Source organism: Nesoenas mayeri (genome assembly GCF_963082525.1).
Source record: "Nesoenas mayeri genome assembly, chromosome: 2".
NCBI lineage: Eukaryota > Metazoa > Chordata > Aves > Columbiformes > Columbidae > Nesoenas > Nesoenas mayeri.
The window spans coordinates 64,806,479-64,829,461 of NC_137543.1; the positions used below are offsets into that span (position 1 = coordinate 64,806,479).

A 22,983-nucleotide genomic window follows, 5' to 3' on the forward strand; every position below is an offset into this window, starting at 1 on the left:
AAACATGATGTCTACCAACTTCATATTTTCAGACTTCTATAGAACACAAAGTTGATCATGTTTCTAAAAAAACAAACCAACCACAAAAAAACCCCACCCAAACAAACAACAAAAATCCCAATAACAACATACACCAAAACAAAAACCAAAAAACCAAACCAAACCAAACACATTTCTGGACATTGACACTTACAATGACGGATACAGGTTTTGTGCACTTAACTGGCAACAAGTGAGACCGATGTCTTTTTCACCGACTCAGAAACACTTGTTCCTATGACCCTATTTCTCACATTATTTAGGTAAGTAAAATTAAGATTTCAGATGCAGTAACATGCTGAATGTTCTGAGTACAGTCTCCATTTGTTCATATTCACATATAATGACAATAAGCAGAATGAAATACATAGTTACACTTACCCCTGGTGGCTTGTAGATTACATTGTCTCCGCTAAATCTCTCTGCTTTTGAAACAGCCCTACAACAAACCAACCAGTAAGCATGTCTTGGTATAGACAAATAAAATAACTGAGATGTCAAAAATTATTTTAAAATTTGCTGTACTTTTATTTTTCTTGCAAAATTTGAGAATTAAAATCCTTCATCTTTAAAGTAAACTGTAAAGTGACTCCACAGAAACTTGCCCTGGCTTGGTAATATGGCATTAAGGAAGTCAACAAGACATGTCCCTAAGGTTAGAAGTGTGGACTAGAGGCATTGAAGTGATGAATGCTAGTACAATTTTGCATAAGAGACCATCAGAGAAAGAAGTTAATTAATTAATATAATAATGTAAATGAAAAAAAAAAATGAATACCTATTCTTCAGGAAGGAAAGGCGGATACTTGTTTGCATTTATTCTTCCTCTTCTACTGTTTACACTAGAAATTTACATCTTATCTCCTCTGACAGAGAAGGGCTTTGAGGTGCCCTATTGACACAAGCACTGAGAAAATGGATTGCAAATAAGCCCACACTGTCCATTTCACCCTCAAAACAGATCTGGGGTGTACGAGACACACAATACATTTTCTGATCACCAATGACATGGTATGTAGGTATCTGGAGAACACATGCAGCTCCTCCTTGGGATTCAGCTTACTGAGTGTCACCTTGGGAAGTTCCTCCCCTGCCTCTGGGATACCCTGTGGTTCATTAATCTCAGTCACAACAGAGTGCCCTGAAAGCTGTGAGCTTGTACCCCCCCAATTATTATCTCTTATCCAAACAATTGGGGACAGCCATGCATCCAATACAGTAGAACAAAAAATAAGAGAAGAAACCTCTCAACTGAAATAAAGCCCTTCACCACCTTCAGACACTAAAAGAGGACTTGACTCCTCTCCACCTTGTTGTTCCAACCTATTATAACTCATGCTGGCAAGCCAGCGCTAACTGGTTGCATATGCCACAAAAGAGCAAAATGAGCTACTAATTTATTTTCCTTTTAGCATAGGTTAAAACGAAAGCATGTCAGCCTCTGGGAAACATTAGCTAAGTGTTGTTCCAGCTTCTCCACTAATAGTATCTCTTCTGTGGACTCAATAAAAGTATTGGTGAAGGCTAATGAAGAGATGCAAAGGAGAGGACAAAAAAAGGAAATAAAAATAACTCAGTTTATCACACTGCAGGATGAGGTAAATCTTCCAGGGGTCTGAACAATTTTAGAGGGTCAAGAAAAAAAAAAAGACATCATAAGGCTTCACTTGAAGTACCTATGCTTTATTTATTTCATTTGATCCAATTATCCTTTTCTTATCATATACAAAAAATGTCTTGCATAGTATTTTATACCTATCAGTATTGGCACCAGTATAGAGATGTGTATTTTAAATTGCATCTTTGTATTCCAAACATGATGACTACTCCCATAATGTGAAATGAGGCTTCTTTGTGACCATCAACACCAAGTTAAACCACTTGCATCCCACACAGTCCTTCACTGAACAAGAACAACGTGAAGACCTAGAAGCCACCTGCCCAATAATTGCTTTGTAAACTGATAATAATCTATAATGAAATATATGTGCTAGGGTAGGCCTGTGGTAGAACCCAAAAGGTCCTCTTCTGTGTTCTTCTACTTCAGTAGCTGCAGTTGTCACTGATTTGTTTCAAGTAACTCAAATAAAGTGGGGATATGATGTGAAAATCCCAAACACCTGAAGACAGACCTTTTAAAAACAACTACCAAAAGGGAAACACTTCAGTTTGCCTTTTGTCTCTTCTTGAAGAAGTAACAGAGACGGTGAACCTCTTGGAACCACACAATCCCCCTGCCATGTTTGCTTGATAACATAAAACTTGCTACATTCATCACCCTCTTCCATGAGTTACCTATAGTTCAGAGCCTTCTGTGATAAAAAGTATTTTTTGGCTGTTTGTTTTGGTTTTCTGCATTTGGCTTCCTATGCTATGGCTCAATGGCACAAGGCCATTCTCTTCCAGGTCTACATACATTTCAGATTTATCCCTCTCTAGTTCTACTTCTAAAATCTACCTCTAATAATCTCCTAATCAGTATCCCTCCTCTCTCCTGCTTACAAGTCTTCTCTCATTAACCTTGCTCTGCCATAGTCACCATAGAACTGTAAGAATCAGCTGATTTAAGAGTATTTTGATCTGCAAATAAGTACCATTAATGCAGTTTAAAAAAATAAGCTGTTACAACTACCTGAAGCCAGAATAATTTTGGCATAGCAGGGAACAGTTCTGTCTTGACAGCAGACAGTGATTTATTTTTTACTGTCAAATAGTTTGTTTTGAATTTATTTTAGCTTACTAGAAATTTGACCATGACAGCTCATGTTACCATATACCTCACAAACCCTACACCTTTTGAATTCTGTCCATAGCAAAACCAAAAATCCCTCTCAGGGGCTGTTAGGATGCCCTGTTGTCAGAAGAGTTTGACTGATCAGCACCAGCTCCCCATGAAACATTTTGCTATATATAATATGAACGGAAAACGCTATTATATAGTCAGTATCTCCCTCAGAAGTCTTTTCATATATAATTTTTCAGGAAGCTTGAGAGCCACAGCCACTCCGAGATCAAAATATTTAGTTTCCAAAGCTGCTCTTTAAAACAAACAGCTCCAGGGTAGAAAGTGAACAGGCATCTGGAGAAGAGAATAATGACAAGCTTGCTGTGGAATCTGTAGTTACATGGGCAAGTTACAAATAATCAAACTCTGATCTGTTCCACTAGGTCTGCTTATTATTTATATCTAAGAAAAAAACCCCAAAAAATCAAAACCCCATAGTAACTACTTCAAGAACAGTGTCTGTCCAACAACCAAATACTAACACTGGTTGGAGACTATTTCTCATCATATGAAGCTGACATAAGCAAACAGAATCAAACAACAGGAGAGAGGATCTTAAAGTATTGTTCTCTAACTAATGATTTTTTAAAAAGCATTCCCGAAAAAAAATGAAAAGTCATATGGGGGGCCAAAAAATAATTTAAAATTCTAATAACAACTCAGGTTGGCTGCCCTCAGAACAAGCATGGATATGCTCATTGAGAAACATTTAAGATACTAGCCACTCTTTGAAATAAAGAAAAAGGAAGCAAAAAATCAAAGTTGAATTTCACAGCAAAAATTAAGGCTGGGAGCTTTCTCCTCCTATCCTTCTTTTGGTGTATTTACCTGTTAAGATCTAGTCTCTTCAGTTACACCACACTGAAAGTATTAAAGAAGTCTATTAAAGACACCCATTCAATTCAATTATATACAACTCATTAACACAATTTCAATACCAAAGTAATGAAATCAACAGATTTGAAAACTTACCCAAAGGCAGACAGGAATACACAATCATCATGCAAAATATTTGCTACTCTTTCAAAGGTTCTGTAATTGTCAGAGTCCTTTTGCTCAAAGTATCCAATAATATTTCTTCTGCTGCGCTGTAAAAGCAAAGATTAAATTATAATTTGCCTTGAATTATCAAAAACTATCATTACTCCCTAAGGATATTAAATATGGAGGTGCCATTCATTTGACAGTCAATAACTGTGCAGAAGTTATTTCTTTTCTGCCTTTTCAATATTCAGAAGCATCCTTGTGAATATTTTTCCAGTGAGGAATATTAGATGTCAAATATAACGTATGATTCTTTCAAATTATTAAAAGTAAAATAAATAATTTTGTAGTGGAGTTTTTGTAATACTGGAAATGATCCAGTTTTCCACTCAGTTTAAAAAAAGCACTCACAACATTTCAGAATGGAAAAAAAGCAGTAAATATGTACTTCAAATACATGTTTGATCACTTCAACATTAAAAAAAAAAAAATAATGTATTCAGAAGGAATAAAATGGAAACACTTACATCAAGAGAATTTATTTCTTCCAAATCCTGGACCTCCCGAATCGGGTTACTCTTCTGCTGCCTGATATAATCTGCTATTGCTGTCACAGATCTTTGGCCCCTGTATTCTCTCTTCATCATCATCCCATTCCGGAAGAGTTTCAGAGTTGGATATTTGCTTATCCTGTATCTCTGAGCTATATCCGCTAAAAAGAAATTAAGAAAATAAATAAAAACCTCTACAAATACAGAAATATTCTGAACGTGGTATATTCTACATGTATATGTGTGTATTGAACAGAATCTCTGAACCAGTTGTTCCACATCTTAAAACAAGAACAAACTAAAAAAACCCCACCCAAACACCACCATAAGGGAGAGAACCAACATCAGCTACAGTATTTCTCACATGTACTGATCTTCATTAAAAATCATGACAAAAATCTGGGGTAAGTAAAGACTTGACTTCAGCTACACTCATTTAGTACAGTTCCTATGAACAAGTAGGAAAGCCAATTTAAGAGCATAACAAGAACATGAGAAACTTTTAAGCTTGCCAAATCTCAATTAATCCACATGAGAAAATTTTAATAAAATAAATCATGCCCCATTTTTCTTTAAACTCACTATGATTTTTGTCTCAATTATAGTGCTGGAAATATAATGTCTTGAATTTTAGAGCATACGAACACTGTGCAAAATATTTTTTGAAGGTCAGAAGACTGCTGTTACAGTTCTGAGCTGTTCAGGTTTTGAAAAACACAAAATTTCGGGTTTCTAAATTGAGGCAAACACCTCTCTGGTCAACCAGTACCAGCATTTCTTAGAGACAGTTCATCATTCACATCTATACATGCAGCTCAGCGTTCTTCCAGACTTGGACCTCACAGAGCTTTACACAATAAAGTAACATGTATTTGTGTTCATCTCGCATAAGAGCACGAGCTATTTTCACCTTCGTATAACAAGTCCATTATTAAAGTTATTTATTCGTGAGACTTACAAATGTAAAAGAAGAAGAAAAAATGAAAAGAGGTTTTACGGTAAAATTAGAAGAGCAGCAAAGAAGAAAGCTCAGCAGAACCAATAAAGTCTGGTTTCCCATGATTGTGCATCCTCTGCCCCATTATCTTCAACCACTGCTAAGGCAATAATCTGGTTCTTTGCTACACCTCACCAGAGGACTTTAAGTGTCCCTTTGTCCATCTTCCACTTTGTTTAATCCCTGGGACACAGCAAGAAGCACTAATTGTTGCAGACAGTTCTCAGCTACACGCTGATGAGGAAACTGAATACAGGACCAGCAAGTGGTTCATGATACACCACGGAAGATCCACCAGCCTTCAGTTTTTACAGCACCCGTTGCTACAGTGCAGAAATCGGTTTTGTGCATCTCAAATATCTATCAACTGCTTTAATCCAAGTTTGTAAATACTTAATAGCTTTGAATGCCCTCGCCTCTTTTGGATGTGGTTGAAGTTGAGCAAAAAGCTTCAAGCAAGTTTTATGAGGAAGGTTTGGAGAAACAAGGTCAGCAGACAGACTTCGCAGATACACTTAGGAAAACAAGACTAAAAACAAATAATAAGGACAGAGCATGTAATGCTGAGCAGATTTCCACAAGCACTTTCCTTTTGCCTTCTTTAATTAAGCTCTCCTGTTCACTCCTTCCCTGGAAATGTACCTCAAAACAAAACAAACCTCACTGCCCTTGTGAAAACTGGGTGTCCCCTATCACAGAGTAGGGTGCAGTTTCCCTAAATCTCAGTCATGTTTGTACCTAAATCCAACTAAATCCCAAAATACAAGCAATCTGCCCACTTTCCAGAGCTGCTTAATCCTTTGAGGTGACTTGTTCCAGTCAACCACACCCACCCCGTCCCCATTTCCCATTCTTTTCCTTTCTCTCTCAAGGAAAGGGAGAAATGGTGAACTTCAACAGACAGATTTATCCTTTGGAGACAAAGAAGTTTCATCCAGGCATGCACATCCTGTCACTTTTCACTGACTCCTCAGACACTTGAGGTGACCTGGACTGGCCACACCAGGAAGGCAACCAAATGAGGGCCCATCAGCATATCTGGCACAGTACTGAACAACATACCAGCTTACCCTTTTTGACAAGAATGTCCTTTCTTCTCAATTACACATTTACCACAAAGCAGATTTTCTTTCTATCTTACGCTTACTCTTTTTGTTTTTGTTTTTTTTTTTTAAAGAGAATGGAGACAGAAGTTCTCAAAAACTATTATTTAGAGGCAGTTGCTCTGAGTAAACTGCTGATACCAGGCAGCTAACATACGCCTCTCAGTTGCAAATGAAAATTAAAACCCTGTGCAACTGGAAATAAGTCACTCCCCTATAGAACTGCACCTGTAACAGTCCTCCAGCACACAAAGCTCTCCACCTCTTTTGGACTCCTAAGAGATAACAAAAAATCTTAATAGCCTCCTGACTGAAGAACCTTCAATTAAAATTACTGATGGCTTCACTGCTGCTAAAACACTACTAATCTCTTGCAGCTTAAACTACTGAAAACCATCTTTGTACCAGCTGCACAACTTAAAACGATTCTGCAAACTGAAAACAAAAGGTGAACAGCAAAGGAATAAGAACCAGGTCTGCTCCACAAAAATGTTCTTTAACATCCCTCGAACCAGTAAGCTAGAAAAGTTTCACCACCTAAGGCCAGTTACTAACAAGCTTTGCATCATTATAGAATATCACAGAATTCAGTCTATAAATGTTGAGTAAGAAAGGACTTGACCTGTTTCCTAAATATCCCAGAAGAGTTTCTTACTGCACTAATTACAGTTAAAATTAAGGGTAAGACATTCTATGTCCTAAATTCAGAGTGCTTTTATTTCAAATTAACACAAATTTCTCAAGGGAAGATACCAATATATTCAACGTTATGAGTATTAGATCTTCCTTTAAATTCCATCACTTTTTAGCTGAAGTACCAAGAGCTGCCTGCAGGAAGGTAACAAGGTTAGCAGGGGAGGTATCACTTCATATTTGCTTGGTGGAAGACAATGTCAACAAACCAGGCACTTGTTGCTCTTCTACCCCATTGATAGAAGGACCTTTGGTCTGACAGTACATCTGTCTATCAAAACTTGATCAGGGTCTGATAAGAGACAAGGAGCACTACGTATCAAGGTTTTGCAGAAACACATTGAGATTGAAGACTGTTAGAGAACTCCACAGCAAAAGAACACCAAAACTACACTTTTTTTTGCCTCACAACATGGAAATTTCCTTCAGGTAATTTCCATGGTTATAGAAGGATGCACAGGTTGCAGAATGGGCATTCAGTGGGTCTCTTGAAGGGTGTCCGAGATGGGAGATGGCAGTCCCTAGGGATGGGGATCCTCATCAAGTGCTGAAGTTCCGTAAAAAAATTAACAGTAATAAAATGTCCACTGTCAAGTCTGAATTCAAACATTATGAAATAAGTCAGAACTTGCACGCTCTTTGCAAATTACATTGAGATTCCATGAATACTGGTATTTGAGCTAACACAGAGAAATGACAGTGCTACAGAAGTAAGTATTTGAAAACCATCTTTTCACAAAATATAAAATGCAAGTACATGAAAAATTGTTTGAATTCATTCAAATGTCAAATAGAGTAAACCTTAAATGCTTCATTAAGTCCTGGCATTTGATACAGGTAGAGTTAGCATAAGCAGAGCAACTACAAAATTATATTCCTTTTAAAATTGGAAATACACAATGCAAATACATGGAATATTGTTTGAACTCATTCAAAGATCACGTTAGTTATAGTAAATCCTAAATTAAATTTAAAAATATTTCCAGACATTCTCACTGCCTGTTTTCTGATGAAAAGAGGTATTAGAAACAGATAAGGGTAACCTACCTAAAGGAAAAAAAAATGTCTCTCAGCTACAACTTGACATTTTCTTCAGGTACAAAGGTACCTAAAAGGTACAAACCTTCCTAATTTTGTTTCTACATGATGCTTATAGAAATTGCGTAGCTACATATATATATATATATATATATATTAAAAATCTACTGGATCTAATGCTAATCTTTCTGTGCCAAATAACCTTAACTCTTCCTCACCCTTGTGCAATACCTTCCTTCTCAAAGGCAAAAAATTCCTTCAGCTGTATATTTGAAGCTGGGACTACCAAATGAGTATTCTGCTTGCTCACTTGAGATCAATCACATCTTTTGAAGTGCCTCAGGCTGCCTGCCAGGGCACACTACAGATGAGAAATGAAATCTCTCTTTGATAGGTACCTTTTTACTTATTATTCCACAAGCTTTTTTCTCTGAAGATCACTTAAAAAGGCCTTTTTGCCTCCTACTTTCCTACATATAGCACTACATTCACATTATTGTTAAGAATTTCATAACACAGCATTAGTTCTCCCCAGATAAACTACTCCTCTTGTGACACTTGCCCACAATCATAACACCCAGGAATATGCATAGGAAGCAGAATTAGAAAGGAACTTGGGAGACCACCTCAATTAGGCATCCTACCCCCATGACTGTGATACTGGTGACTTGTATGACGGATCAAAACAGGTACAAGAAAAGCAATCAATGCTCCACATCAAACTCAGCTACCGACAAGCTGGGAAATAGCAAATCTAGACCACCTTCTGCTGCAAAGGAGCATTCACAACAGCCATGCCTGCCCTTAGCGGGGCCCCATCAGTTGGGATCCCATAACCTTTTCTGACAGGCTGACAAAATGGCTCTCCTGAGGAGAGCCATCAACAACCTTTCCGAATCGTCTACACTTTTTATTTTATCCAAAGCTAACTCTTTCAGACTGGTATTTTTTTTCTGGGCGAAGTGGCAGGAACACAATGAAATCCTCACACTTGTTTACAGATTCACTTACAGTTCATTTATGAACTTCCAAATTTATCGTACTGAGTTATTTTTCTTACAGAAGGCACAGCAGCAATACCATCGAGGTGACCCTCTGAAAACTAACACTAGCACACATTACATTACATATTACATTACTAGCACACATAACAGGAATGGCCAGACCCAGAGAGACCAGAAGCTCACTGCACTGAATGAGAAAACCACCCTTGGTCAATATGAAAGAAAGAACAAGAGTTCCCCCAACAGTCTGTCTAGCAAAGCACCTCTTAACATCCCACCAGAGAGTTGTTGTCTGTTTGGAAGCAAAAAAAATATTCAAACCAGCTTTTATTTTTTATTTTTGAACTCAGAAATCAAAGGAAATAATGGTGCAGCAGAATTAAACCCCAAAAAGTAATTGAAGAGAATTCTGTACCACAATGCCTAATATTGAATTCATAGAAACTGTTCAAAATACAAACTCTCTTCCAGAAATATCAGTTCTTTTATATTGCAATATTTGATCACGGAGAACAGAAACACAGGAAATCCATGGTATCAAGTGAGTTTCCAACATTGCTGCTTAACATGAAAGATAAAAAAGCACAAAAAACCCCCACAGGCAAGCAAAAAAACCCATAACAGATCCCCCAAAACAAACAACATCACCACCAAAACAAAACCTTTCTAATAATGTATATGCAGAAAGGTCTTCCATAATTTTATACAGAAGGTGACTTTTACTAGGTATTACACTAGGAATAGAAATGCATAATTTTTAAGATAAAAGAATTACTAAATCTAACACACCAAAACCACCAGAGATCTAAACAGCAAACTATGTAGTGGAAGTTAGATATTTATAAGTTACGAAAGGATGAGATCTTGGAAACGGAAAGAGTATCTGCTTCAACACATTCACCTTTAGTATATGTTCCATACTAGCTTAAAAACAGCCTGATGACTTAACTTAGGCAGTTCAGTTCTAATTATCTTCTACAATATTATAAACTGGTGTAAAATTAAAAAAAAAAAAAACAAACAACAAAAAACACACAAAGGCTTAATGTAGTGTTAATATTCAGATTTTGTATTTAATCACATTGGGGCCTATCACCTTCCAGAAAGACATCTTTATATTGGCTATAAGAGCAGACAGAATGACGGTTTTGTCATTAAGTATCAAACATTTGGCAGTGCATCAATAATTCTCTTTAATTTGCTTTACCCTCAGAAGCTGGTGTGAGCTGTTGGGCCCTGCAGTGTGCTTCAATAACAGTGCATTAAATGGAAAGTACCTATGCCTGGCAGACCATTCTGAAAGCTGTTTTTGAGTGGCCTGAAATCAGCTATTTGGATTCCCTACAGAGTCTTGGCTTCAAAAAGAAACAGATCATTTGTAATGGAAATAATCCACTACCTCTATAACACCATCCTAATATTGAACTACTAGTGGTATGAAATCTGCAGGCATAACAAACCCCTAAATATTGGCATAAACCTAGTGTTGCTAAAATATGTAAACACATACAAAAATACAAAAGGTAAAACAGGGAATGAAAAAAGTGCAATAACAATCTTGACTCCAACATTTTAATAAACTACTACAGCAGGCCCAAGCTGCAGAATATAGTAACATCCACCCTCTTACTAAAAAGCTGCCATTACATACATTAAAATCAAAGTTAAAATACTTAAAACTTTAGGACATACTCAATAACTATGTTCCATGAAATGTACCATTGCTTACTACCCATTAAATAAACAATAGAAACCAGTAGCTTTGCTACTTTAATTCAAAAAGGCAACACAACTTGCAGAAAAAAAAGACTTCATCTGTCATTACAGGATTTTATTTTTAATTCTGATATTTTACAGCATCTGCGGCAGAAGTCATGCTCATCTACTTCGTAAATTAAAGACACAAAGAGTAAATACAGCAAACTCGTAGTATTCCGGTAATGAAAAGAAAGACCAAAACTCCTTGATGCCTCACACTACTTAGCCCACTACACTTGCTCCCAGGGGAAGGAACACAATCTCTGCAGCTGCATCTCCTCCTTACTTCACTGTGACAAGCTCTCATGAGCTCAAGTCAATGTGCACATGAGGAGGAGATCAAGCAACAAGCTTCTAAAGTGTCTCAAATACTTGGAGGCTGGGGCGGGGCGGGGGGGAAATGTTCTGAGGCACGTAACTGCTAAGATAAGAACACCTCATGGTTAAACACTGAGCATCCAGCAGAGCTAAGACTCTCTAAGTTACCCAAATAACTAAAGCTGCAGCAAACAAAATAAGGACTTACGTAAACCTTAACAAACACAGGCTGATTTTACTACAGTCTTTTGTGAGAACTTTATAGAAAGTTTCATTGTCAATATCTTGAGTCAATGAAAAGATGAGCCAACCAGACTGTTAAACACTGAGATGAGACTTAAGGACAACCCTAAACATCAAGTAAACTGAAAGCACGACTGTCCTTAATCTCTTCCTCTCAATTAAATCAAGTAAATTTGAGAAACTCACTAATGAAAGAGAGAGAATATATACAAAACTATATGCAAAAGTAATTTCAAGTATGTAGAGTGACTGGTTTAATAGGCTGACACAAAACCAATCAGAATGTTTGTTACAACTGCATTGATTTTTCTACTTTGGTATCCGTTCCTTAACACATCCCAACTACTCTAATGCAGGAAGGCAACTGAGCACTTCAGAGCTGCTCACATACTTCAAGCGAATGCTGTTGTGCCTTTTTTTCCATCTGAGGCCATAAAGGGGGTCCTATATCGCAGTGATTCAACAATTTAATTCCAGAGGCATTTAAGTTTCCCGTGGTCATGAAGTGGTTTTGCTGGTCTTTAGGAAGGGATAAAACAGAAACTCAGTTTAAACAATCAGCTTATTTTACACTTCAGATACTGAGTTGATACTGTTTGCTCCCTTAAAAGTATTTTTTTAATGATTGAGAACGTCTTCAAGATCACAAGACAGGTGCTTATATTGTTGGGCAATTACATGCATATGTACATAATAGAGAACAAAACGGTGCCAATGGAAGATGCTTGAAGTGGACTTACTGACTTAAATCTGCCAGTAAGAATCAAGACACTTCAAACCAAGAATTCTCATTACAGGGAAAAATCCCCTCTAACACAAAAAAAAATTAGATTGTCAAAATGGGGAAAAATGTAAATTAAATCAGTTATTTTTCATAGATATGCATTTGACTTTTTTCTGTTCTGTAAAGTTCTCTCTCTAGATTTTTATAACAGAACACTACAACACAGCTATTAATTCAATGCTAAGTCTCAGGGATGTGCTGCAGAAACAAATTAATAACTCTGTAGAGTGATGTCTCACATTCCCAACTGTGATCCTTCTTATAAATTAACAGTTTTGTAAAGTCCAAATATTACCATCAGTACTGGTTAGAACTGAACTTCTGCTGGCATTTGAAGCCACTTGCAACTCTGGCATCACAAACCACTGTAAAGAAACTATGCCTGCAAATGCTGTTCTTCCAGACGCATTATACAAAAAAGCTGATCTTAAACTGTAAAAAGCACCATAACAAAAATCTCAGTCCTCTCCATTTGCCCTTCAATGTGTAGAGGATATTCCTTACTTTTTTACTTATTATGGGATCAAAGAGCAATTTTGGGGATTAATACTAGCATAAAACTCAGAAGTTTTGGCATACCGTTTTCAACTATTTCTGGGCCAGGTGGGGAGAGAAGTCAAATACACAACCATTTGCTGGCATGTGTACAAACAGCAAAGCAGAAAAGCTCTAATCCCCTCCTGGCTGTGCAGAAGTCAACTCACAGTCCACCATGTCTCCTAGCTGGAGGGAAGACCTGAACAGAACATCATCTTGGTGCTGACAATGGAGGGTTACCCCTTCCTTTTCTCAGTTGTGAAGACCTGCACCATTTGTTGCACTCATGCTTCTTTGACATCTCCAAGCCAATTCAATTAAATAATCCCAGCCCTTTTTCCCCCCTGATCAAATGAGATTGGCTGAACTGATATAAACACAATGAGAAAACAACACTGGAGATTGCCCTGATAAATTTGGAAGAAGAGGTTCACTGATGTATATAAGCAACTCTCTCCAAGCTAAGTGATGGGGCAGGCACAACTACACTTCAGATTACTATCTAGTATATTCTTCAGTGCAATGAATAACTTACTGGCAAGACAGCACACAACAACCTAAATCAGGATTTACTTACAATGCTGGTCACAGTCTACTCTAGCAAATACCACTTGATTCTTATCTGGATATTCTTCCTTAATTACATTAGAAGCTTCCTCAAAAATAGGATGTAGCATTTGGCTGAAGCGGCACCTGTGGACAGAACACAAAATCATAACTTCAAAATACTAATTTGAAATATTTTAATTGATGACTCAGGGAATATTTCAATCCTTGAAGAAAAAAAAAAAAAAAGAAAGAAAAGCTATTGGAAAAGAACATCTACTTGTAATCATCCCAGCAACTGAATGGATAAGAACAGGATCAAAAGTAGCTTGAATAATTCAGGTAGAAAAATAATTCTAAAAGCACATGTAGTTCAAGATGTGCCCTCCTGCTTTATCTGCTTAAGAAACACAGTAAACCAATTCTAAGCATTTAGAAAATATATTCTATTCAGAAAATCTGTTCTTCATTTTTTCTACCTAAGTTATCCCTGGGGAAGTAATTTTAAAAATACAGTAAGTTACTTAGATTGTTGAGATTCAAATTTTCACCAACAATCACCAGAATCAATCAACAGAAATACCACAGAGACAAATTTATAAGGGTCAACAACAGAAGCTATAAGTATTATTATATTGTTGCTCAAGTTTGGTAGAATTTGAACATATTGCTATTACAGCACTATAAACAAAGAGAATCCCACAGGTCCCTTCTTCCAGTCATGTCAGATTCTGAACTAAATGCTCTCTTTCTGCCTGTGGAAAAGGCTGTAGGATTGTAAAGATACCTTGGTGGCTTTGGGGAGTCTAGGGTAACATTAATACACAAGCCTATTATTAATACGTCAATAAAATTATTTTATATTATGTTATTTTAAACAGATGGCACAATTTTAAATTGAAGACTTATAACGGCACTGTAGAAGTTGTTAGAATGAGACCTCATGGAGCAAACTTGCAATAAAAAGGTCTGCGCTGGAACCCTACTGAAATATAACAGTGATAGCCTGGGGATGCTGTTATGTCTACAGCAGCAAACGCTCAAGTGAAGAGGCAGGTTTTGCTTTCAAAATACAAACAGGCCTTAAGGCCATTTTCTGAAAGAAACCTGACTTTGGGCAGCACAACTGTGTGTTACACGTTCACGTAGCACTTATGTGCTACACGTGGCTTCCTTGTCCCTCATTCTCTCCACCCTTACGGCAGAGTATGTACATCAGCAAACTGATGTGTTCTCATCCAAAGGTCACATTACATCATAGCCTGGCAATACGTTGTGTTGAGGGGTGATGACTGAAATCCTACATGTAATTATCAAAATTAAGGCTGTAATGTTTTAAAATTATGGCATAGTATAAAGTCAATCAACTTGCAAGCATACACAAATCTTTAAATTCAAAGCAAACCTGTTCTAGAGAGGATTTGCTAACAGTGGGGATTTGCAGAAAGAGCTGTGCTAATAAGGTCCTAAAATGGGATGCTTGTTACCTTGCTATATCACTTTTAAAAATATTGGTGTCTTCCCTCTATCACAGAGGTATCAGAACATGCATTTTTAGCCTCCTGCAGCTTGTCATTTGCAAAACCCAAAAATGATTTTTCAACGGCACCACAGACCCCAAGTTCCAGCGTACTAGATTTACTCTTCATAGATTTTCTGTCCTTGGTTATATTAAATAAAACCTTTTGAAGTAGTCCATGATTCACCAGGCATCTATAGACCACAAACACAAAATAACCATCTTAAAAGTTTCATTTATTTACTTATGTTAAAAGACAGCACCTGTAGCATAATTCTATACAGAACACATAAGACATTAGACCTAGTTTCTTAAGTAGTTACTTAGTTGTACTATCGTTATAAAGACATTTCAAACAAATAATTTACTTGGTGAATTAATGCAATCTCTCTATAGAAAAACTCCATTGGTTTAAATTTAGTGTGGTAGCAAATGAACAGATGCAAACTAACTGAACATAAAAAGTTTCTATAAAATGACAGAGGTATGTACAAATGTTCTTAAATGATTTAGATTGGTATAATGCCTATACGCAAAGTTTAAATGAAGGCATAAAAACATCTTTATTGAGAACTTCATTCCATATGAAAAGACTGGGTATGAATTTTTCAAAATCACTTTCTAAACAAACAATTAAAATTAGCCTGCCGCTAATTGAATGAATTATCAGTACAGGCAAAGTGAAAATTTTTCAAGTGAAGCTCATATAAAGCACTTGCTATTTCTGGGCCATCCAGACCTAGATATATAGTGGGATGTGAGAGAACTGAAAGGAATCAGAAACCTAATCACTTACACGACCTCTGATTCTGAAAGCTGTCGTTTTATGCTAACAAAGCAGAACAGCAGGGAAAGGAATCTTTCAAGTGTAGTCCTGCAGTTTAGTTATTGCTTTACATTATAAAGCTTTTTACATCCAAGATTATTTTAATCAAGGAAGACTGAAAAGGATTAATTTCTCTAACCTCATTTTTGTATCAATGTGCACATTAACTTTTATTTTCCCCGAATACTTTTCTGGTTTCTTCCTTGCTAAAGATTCTTTTAAAAATACTAATAGTGGAGAAGAACATAACATTTTAAATGACTTCTTACACAATTTTTAAAAAGGGTGTCTGGTGCTTAAAGTAATTCTAACAATGATTTCTGCATGGAAGTTTGGGGTTTTTTAAAATATATAGTTTCAAGTAAATAGTTCCTTCCACATATGTCTTTCACAATGTCTAACCAACCTGGCCCCAAATTCTTTCCTTTTCCCATCGCTGTGATTTCACCCCTCAATTATAACTCCTCTAGTTCTCTACTTGGAAGTTCTTCCAGGTTAGAGAAGGATTTGATTTTTAGTGTCATTTCATGCCTTTTTTTCCCTAGCACACACGCATGGGAGCACCACAGAAGAAGATGGAAAAATTGAATATTTTGGACTATCCTGTGTTCAGGAGCAAAAACTGAATGAAATCTGTCTTGCTAAGGGTCAGAGAGGGGGAAAAAAAATAAAAATCAATTACATAGCATGTTATTCCATACTACTATAGAAGCCTTCTTGCCTTTTTCCTCTGATAGGAGTCTTGAATGAAACAAAAGATGGCAGAAGAGGAAGTAATCAGGACATTAAATTAAAAAAAAAAAAAAAAGGAAAGAAACAGTTTGAAAGCAACATACCACTGTACTTTCAATTAGAAAACTATAGTCAAACATGACAGTTCTCAAAAGACATAAGTATAAACACAGAAAAAACCCAACTTGTATTAACTTACCAATCAGCATAAAAATTAACTAAAGCAACATCTGCATTGTCTGAAGGGAAAGAAAAAGAAAAAAAATCAGTGTCACATTGTGCGGTAAACTTCGTTTTTTTATCTAAGATTGTAAAAATATGCACACAAAGTATTAAAGCATATATTTCTAGATTATTCGGCATACACCTTAGTCTGCTAGAAAACTGCTAGGATAAATCTTACCTAAAATATAATCTATATTAAACGTGAAAGTGATTAAAGAGGCCTCCAGTCAATTATTTTATTGATATATTAGGCATTAAAAGTGTCAATACTTAAGGTACTAAGATTCAAAATAAGTAAATAATTGACATGAGACAAAAAGTTCTTCTTGATTTAAAATTAAGGCACTCAAAGCTAGAAAGTTGTACTCCAGTATACCTGTTAAGCATTACCGAGATTATTCATAACCGTTAAAAAAAGGTTCAAAGCTGCAATGTCAACTATTATTATTTGCCTGCTCGTGCAACTTGCTCTGGTCAGTCCTTACCTGCCTTATTTGATAAGAAGCTGAATACTAAGGCAAAAGGTAGCAGAGAAATCTTCAGTGCCCAAAAAAAGAAAACAGCTGACAGACACTTGAAAAAAATGCAGTACTATAGGGATAGATATAAGGTAGTGAAATAATGCCCCTATGTGTTATTTTTCACATACCAAAAAAAGGAAAAATATATCAAAACTAGAAGGACCAATATCCTGCCCAAAAATGAACTGTATTCTTCACACAATACAACAACCATGCTGAAAACTGATTTTTATTAGTAGTGGTGGCCTAGACATTGGAAAAAAAAACCCTTGACATTAAAAAAACTTGAAATAAATATTGGAAATATAGAATATCAGCCACAACTTCAAGAATTAGAAGTGGTGTTAGATAAATTTGCACAATTGATAAAGTTACAAAGTAGTTACAAGCGAAGACTAAGATAATGGCAGCCTGGAAAATATAACATGCTGGAACAGGTGACTCTTGAGAAGGCTGGGAAAAACTACAATTTTGATCAAAATTATGGCAGCAAGGAATGGAAGTGGTGAACAAGAAATTATTAAGCACAGAAAAATTCAGGGTTACCTCCAAGACAAAGTATTTTTTGAAAGTAATCAGATCAATTTTAAAAGTACTTATACTTGGCATACATTCCCTTTTATGAGTAACATTTTACAAAAGGATTCTGCTTTCCACTGTACAAAAGGTATTTACAAACATCTGATATCACCTAATCATACATTTATTACACAAAGCAATCCTGCCGCAGTGGGCAGGTTCCAGCACAGACTCAAATAAAAGAGTATAAAGATTTTTTTTGCAATGTATTTGAAACAATGTAACAACATTTTTCCCCGTGAAGATAACCAGATGTAGACAAATTGCATACTTTTCCGACAAGGAAAAGTTTAATTTATGGGTCTCCTTTCTATGAACCACCAGAATCAGGGCACTGCTTAACTTGAGGAAAAGCATAGCGGAACAAGCCAAATATTTAAGGCCCATCACCATGGGTTTCAGCTGCTGCTATTTCTGGGGGAACTTTTAAAATGCTCTCTTGACAGGTTTTGGTTATGCAATCAAGCATTTCCATCTGCAAACAAGACACCAGATATTTTTCTTAAACAAACAAATCTTCATTGAGATTACAATGAAGTAATTTGTTAGGTGACGCATTACTTCCGAAAGCTAATTTTGATCATAGGCGTTTAATATTCTATGCCGATTGCAATTCATATATTCAAAGCTAGAGTATGCATATTTATTTAATAACATTGCAAGACTCACACAGATAAGTGACTGCAGACATACAAAGAAACAAAAATTCAAAGTACTCACTTAAAATGTCATCTATATTTCCACTATCTAGACTTGTTATTTCACTTCTTGTTGGACTAAAAAGCCAAGACACCTAAAAGGAGAAAGCAAATCAGTAATGTATGTAAAGTTTCAGCAATAAAGTAGTAATATATCTATGATTTTAAATGTTGCAGTTCAAAAGTTGGAAAAGAATGGTAAATAATGCTTAATGCATTTCAGATGACAGCAGTACTACAAATAAACACTGTTTACAGATACAACATACTTTCCCATTTAAAGCAAAATTGGTTATCTCTTCACACGATTATGTTAGCAGAAGGGTAGCAGATAAATTTCATACCTTTAAGAATAACTTAAACTCACTCTGAGGAAAGAACTGAAACCCCATTTTAGCCACCCAACAACCTGACACAGCCCAGAAGTTCATAGGCAGTTTTCACCCAGAGACAGGTAATTTCATCTGTCCCTTACAGGGCTTGTCTGCATACCAAGTTTCTCTTTAGGTAAAGCTTGCACTTGCATCCATTTTCATTGCTGTTTTCTGAAAAAAAGAGCTTCAGTTTATCTAACTCAACAAGCTACAGTTTTCTATCTCCTTCTGTATTTTTTCATGACACTGCTTCAGTCCTAGCATACGATTGCCATATCAGACTATAAAAACTGAGACACCAAACCAGCCAGATCATTCAATTACAAAGCAACACGTATTATTCTTAATGCAACTATCACAGCAATGTGCAGTTTTATGAGCGAGCGCTCTCACTCACTGCAACAGGCCCAGTTCTGTTATCTCAAACTATGGTGGGGAGAAAGGGGGTAGAGTTGCTTGTCTGTCTGAGGTGAGAGAGGTATCAGCAAGTTACAACTTATTTTTGCTTTAAGAGAAAAAAGCATGCAGGACAACAAACGTTCTGGTCTGGGATGTGAATGTTTCCATCCCAAGCAGTCTGGTCAGAAAGGTAGCACTTCTCTAAACAGGGCCAAGGCTCAGACCAGAGGCTCTACTGAGATGCCCCCCGGCCTCATTTTCCATGATTCTATGGTTCCATTCATTATTTCCATGATTCAGCTGACAGAGATGGCAGGAAAGGAAAAGGAAGGTTTTGGTAGAGAACTGAACACAGGTGAGGGAGCCAGGTGGACACTGGAGATCCCAATGGTACTTGAAGAATTAGTCCTCACACTGAGATGTGGTGGAACATGACAAACACACTATGGATGTTCCTAAAGCCTTAGTTTACTCCTTGCAGCTGCAAAGAAAATCTGCCTATGGCTAGAGAGACGGAGCTGTTGGCTGCTTTTCCTGAAGACATCATGGAAAAATTTCACTGGAAGCATAGAAAGCATGCAAATAATACCACATAGAGCAGCTGGATACAAGGATCCAGTGATAGAAGGATCTCTGTACTCATGGGAGAGCCTGAGACCTATCCCAGACCTATACCAGAATCATGACTACAAGGAGCAAGCTCCCAGAGCACATTTTTCTTTGACACAGGCTACGACTTGTCAAAAGACTAAGTCAATGTCAAATGCCTAGTTTTCTAACATTTGTGGCAACTGTATACCAAATATTTGCCTCTCAAAAACATCAGCCATACTGGATGCCTGCTTTCTCTAAGATCAGCTTCAAAAATTGTGCGAGACTTCTATAGCAAGATGCTGTCATAGATTGCAAACTATCACTGTAAACGGCATGCAGGTGAGATTTGCAGCCAACATTTGAACTCCTCCTGATTTATGGATCATTAAACACTTTTCAGTGAAGATACTGAACCTCTCATATTTCCCATATAGAGGCCGCTGGGTAGCATATACACTTACGCTACAGACCGAAAACACATCAGCTGTTGTAATACAAAATAAGTATCAGTGCTTCTCACTTGGGAATTGGACAAGATACTTATCTTATATGCAAGTCTAAGATCTGTGGTGGAGTTTGCGCAACTGTGGCATTTAAAACCGCCCGACACAAATGTCTGAACTGTGGCTTTAAGATAACTGTAGAGAACCAAAACTAAGGGTTGAGCTGTAAGGTCCACAGTTGAAACTAACAGCATAATGACACAATCTGCCAAAAAATAACTCATTAAGCAAGCTATGCAATGCACAAGTTGCGGCAGGCCAGTATTGGAGAAGTTCCTTTGAAGATGCTGTTGCTGACTGCTGAGCAGCAAGAAAGGACGACCCTGCTTTCAGACTTTGAAGAGGAGAGCTACATCTATATACCCTAGTCCACGTCGGTCAGATTACTACAAGATGAGTGACAGTTGATGGCAACCATCAGCGCAGATACCTCCCCATCACCCCCTGGGTGCTGCATGGGATGACAGCTTCCATGGTGTTGCTATAGGGAGGTGCTGGTAGTAGTAGTTACATTTGTAGTAATGGGTCAGTAAAGCTTGTGGATGAGCTGGCATGAGTTTTGTTTGTACACGCATGCTGTTCTGTTGCAAGTGTTAGGTTAGATGTAACTTGTGCACAACTGAAGCAGTAGCTATGATTAACAATAACAGTTGGAATATTGCTCTAGGCAGTAAAGGGCAGTTTAACTCAACATTCATTTAGTTGGTTGCCACCTGATCCTACCGCAGGTGACTTTGCAAACTCATCTCAGTTCCAAGGCTTAAGCTGCCTTGAAAGGTCTCAGGAACCTCTGATCGTATCCTTGATGACCACAGAGTTACTTATCCTGCTATGAACAACACTTGTTTCCACAGAAAATCCACAGAAACCTCTAGAAAGCAGGAACTTTTCAGCTGCTGCCCACAGCTCTGCAACAACATCCGTACTTGGAAAGAATTTCCACAGTAGGTCTTGGTGAAATTATTTTCACAGGAGCTCAGCAGTTTGTATTGTCTAAACACACCAAATGGTTAAAACATCAATTTCTTAAACACACATGGCTTGCCTAAAGCTATTCAACAGCAGCAACACTAATCTAATAGGATACATTACACATTAATTAAACATAGATAAGCATATTATTTGCAATCAGCAAACAGGCTACATTATTCGGCAGATACACTTAGATGAGGAACTGTAGTTGCATTTGTAGATTGCTACAATACACCTTAACTTGCAATGCAAATATTTAACCACAAAATCAAAGCACAAGGCTTTCTAGCCAATAAAACCTTCTAATAGACTGTGCTATGTGCAGAAAAAGCAAATTAAAACTAATACTTCTTTATAGCATGAATAAAAGTTTCAATTGCTCTCTTAACTCCTGGTGTGGAAAAATGTGGTGGTAGCTGCATATACTGAAATTAAGAACCCAAATATCTTCACATATTGAAGGTGAAACTGAAATTAAGCTGTATATGCTATCGCCCCTTTATATTAAACAGTAGTGGAAAAGTATTGAGACTAAGAATGTCTTTTCCCAAAAGCTCCAGAAGACCTGGATAATCAATTTTTTTTTTTCCTCACGAGAAATATGAAAATGTCTATTTTGTCAAAATATATTCATTATCACATTTTATACTGACCAAATAATTATAGATGCCAAAACCTCCGTAATAAGCAGATAGACTTAAGGAAAAAAAAGTATTCCTGGAGGAAATGTCAATAAATATGCAAGACTCACTTCAGCTGAAGCTTTCATAAAGGTATAAAGCCCGTAAGGAGGAAAACACATCCTTTTGACCCAGTAATCTTTCTGTCCCAGGAGATGCAAGAGGGTTTAGGATATTACTAGTATTAATATTTAACATGAAGGAATACAAATTCATTTTTAAATTGCTAAGAAGCTACACTGTTTTGAGAATACTTTCTGACTTTGATGAGGCATGTGCTTGATAGCCACCGGCAAGAAACAAGACATTTTTGAGGAAATCATTTTAGAATGTCAGCTACACACTTTATAAGTATTAAACATATGTTCTGAAAAACATACTGTCTAAAAAAAAAAAAAAAAAAAAAAGTCTTCAGAACTTTTTACTTTTAAATGCAAACTTTGCATTCCACTGGTCTACACCAGAAGGACACATGGATGACTGGTCACATTTGTAACTGAGGAAAAAAAATTCTAACTGATCTCACAAGATACATAAAAACTCACTGAAGAAAGCGTCTTGCAAAAATAACTCAGAAGGAAAATTAGCTATGTAAGTACACCTGAAAACTACTCAGGTCTCTGCCTTTATATTGGATAAAATTAGCTGTATTTTTTTATTTGTGGTTTTTTTTAAATGTTTAAACTACTAAAATATGAAGGTAAAACTAGGCAGTTATAAAAGCAAAAGATTTCAAAAAAATGAAGATACAGTAGAATATTAAAACTCTAAATACTTGACCGTGAAACTGCACAAGTTAGATGAGCATGTTTATATTCTACTCACAATCATTAGAAGCTATACCAAAATTGCAAAAACCGTAGACTAAGAAGTGAATGCAGAAAGCTTGTATACACTTGCAGAATGCATTGCTGAGGGGGAAAATAGTCATAAATTGAACAATGCATTCACAAAGATAAAATTTAGCTCACGTGGGGGGAG

The 22,983-nt window shown here is 36.7% G+C and overlaps 1 protein-coding gene across 3 annotated transcripts in view; it reads right to left on the reverse strand.

Annotated features, from left to right (window-relative positions):
• Positions 1-22,983, reverse strand: part of ERP44 (endoplasmic reticulum protein 44) — a 52,996-nt gene that overhangs the window by 12,763 nt on the left and 17,250 nt on the right. Inside the window, exons 2-8 of one of the 3 annotated variants that reach the window (XM_080339823.1) lie at positions 18,973-19,025; positions 18,503-18,575; positions 16,657-16,696; positions 13,412-13,527; positions 4,336-4,520; positions 3,797-3,912; positions 421-478 (exon numbers count right to left, since the gene is read on the reverse strand). In XM_080339823.1, the coding sequence (XP_080195949.1) occupies positions 421-478; positions 3,797-3,912; positions 4,336-4,520; positions 13,412-13,511 (459 nt within the window). In that variant the 5' untranslated portion in view covers positions 13,512-13,527; positions 16,657-16,696; positions 18,503-18,575; positions 18,973-19,025. Of the gene's footprint in view, positions 1-420; positions 479-3,796; positions 3,913-4,335; positions 4,521-13,411; positions 13,528-14,867; positions 15,003-16,656; positions 16,697-18,502; positions 18,576-18,972; positions 19,026-22,983 lie in introns of those variants that run through there. The other 2 variants (XM_080339822.1, XM_080339824.1) reach the window with 2 other exon arrangements.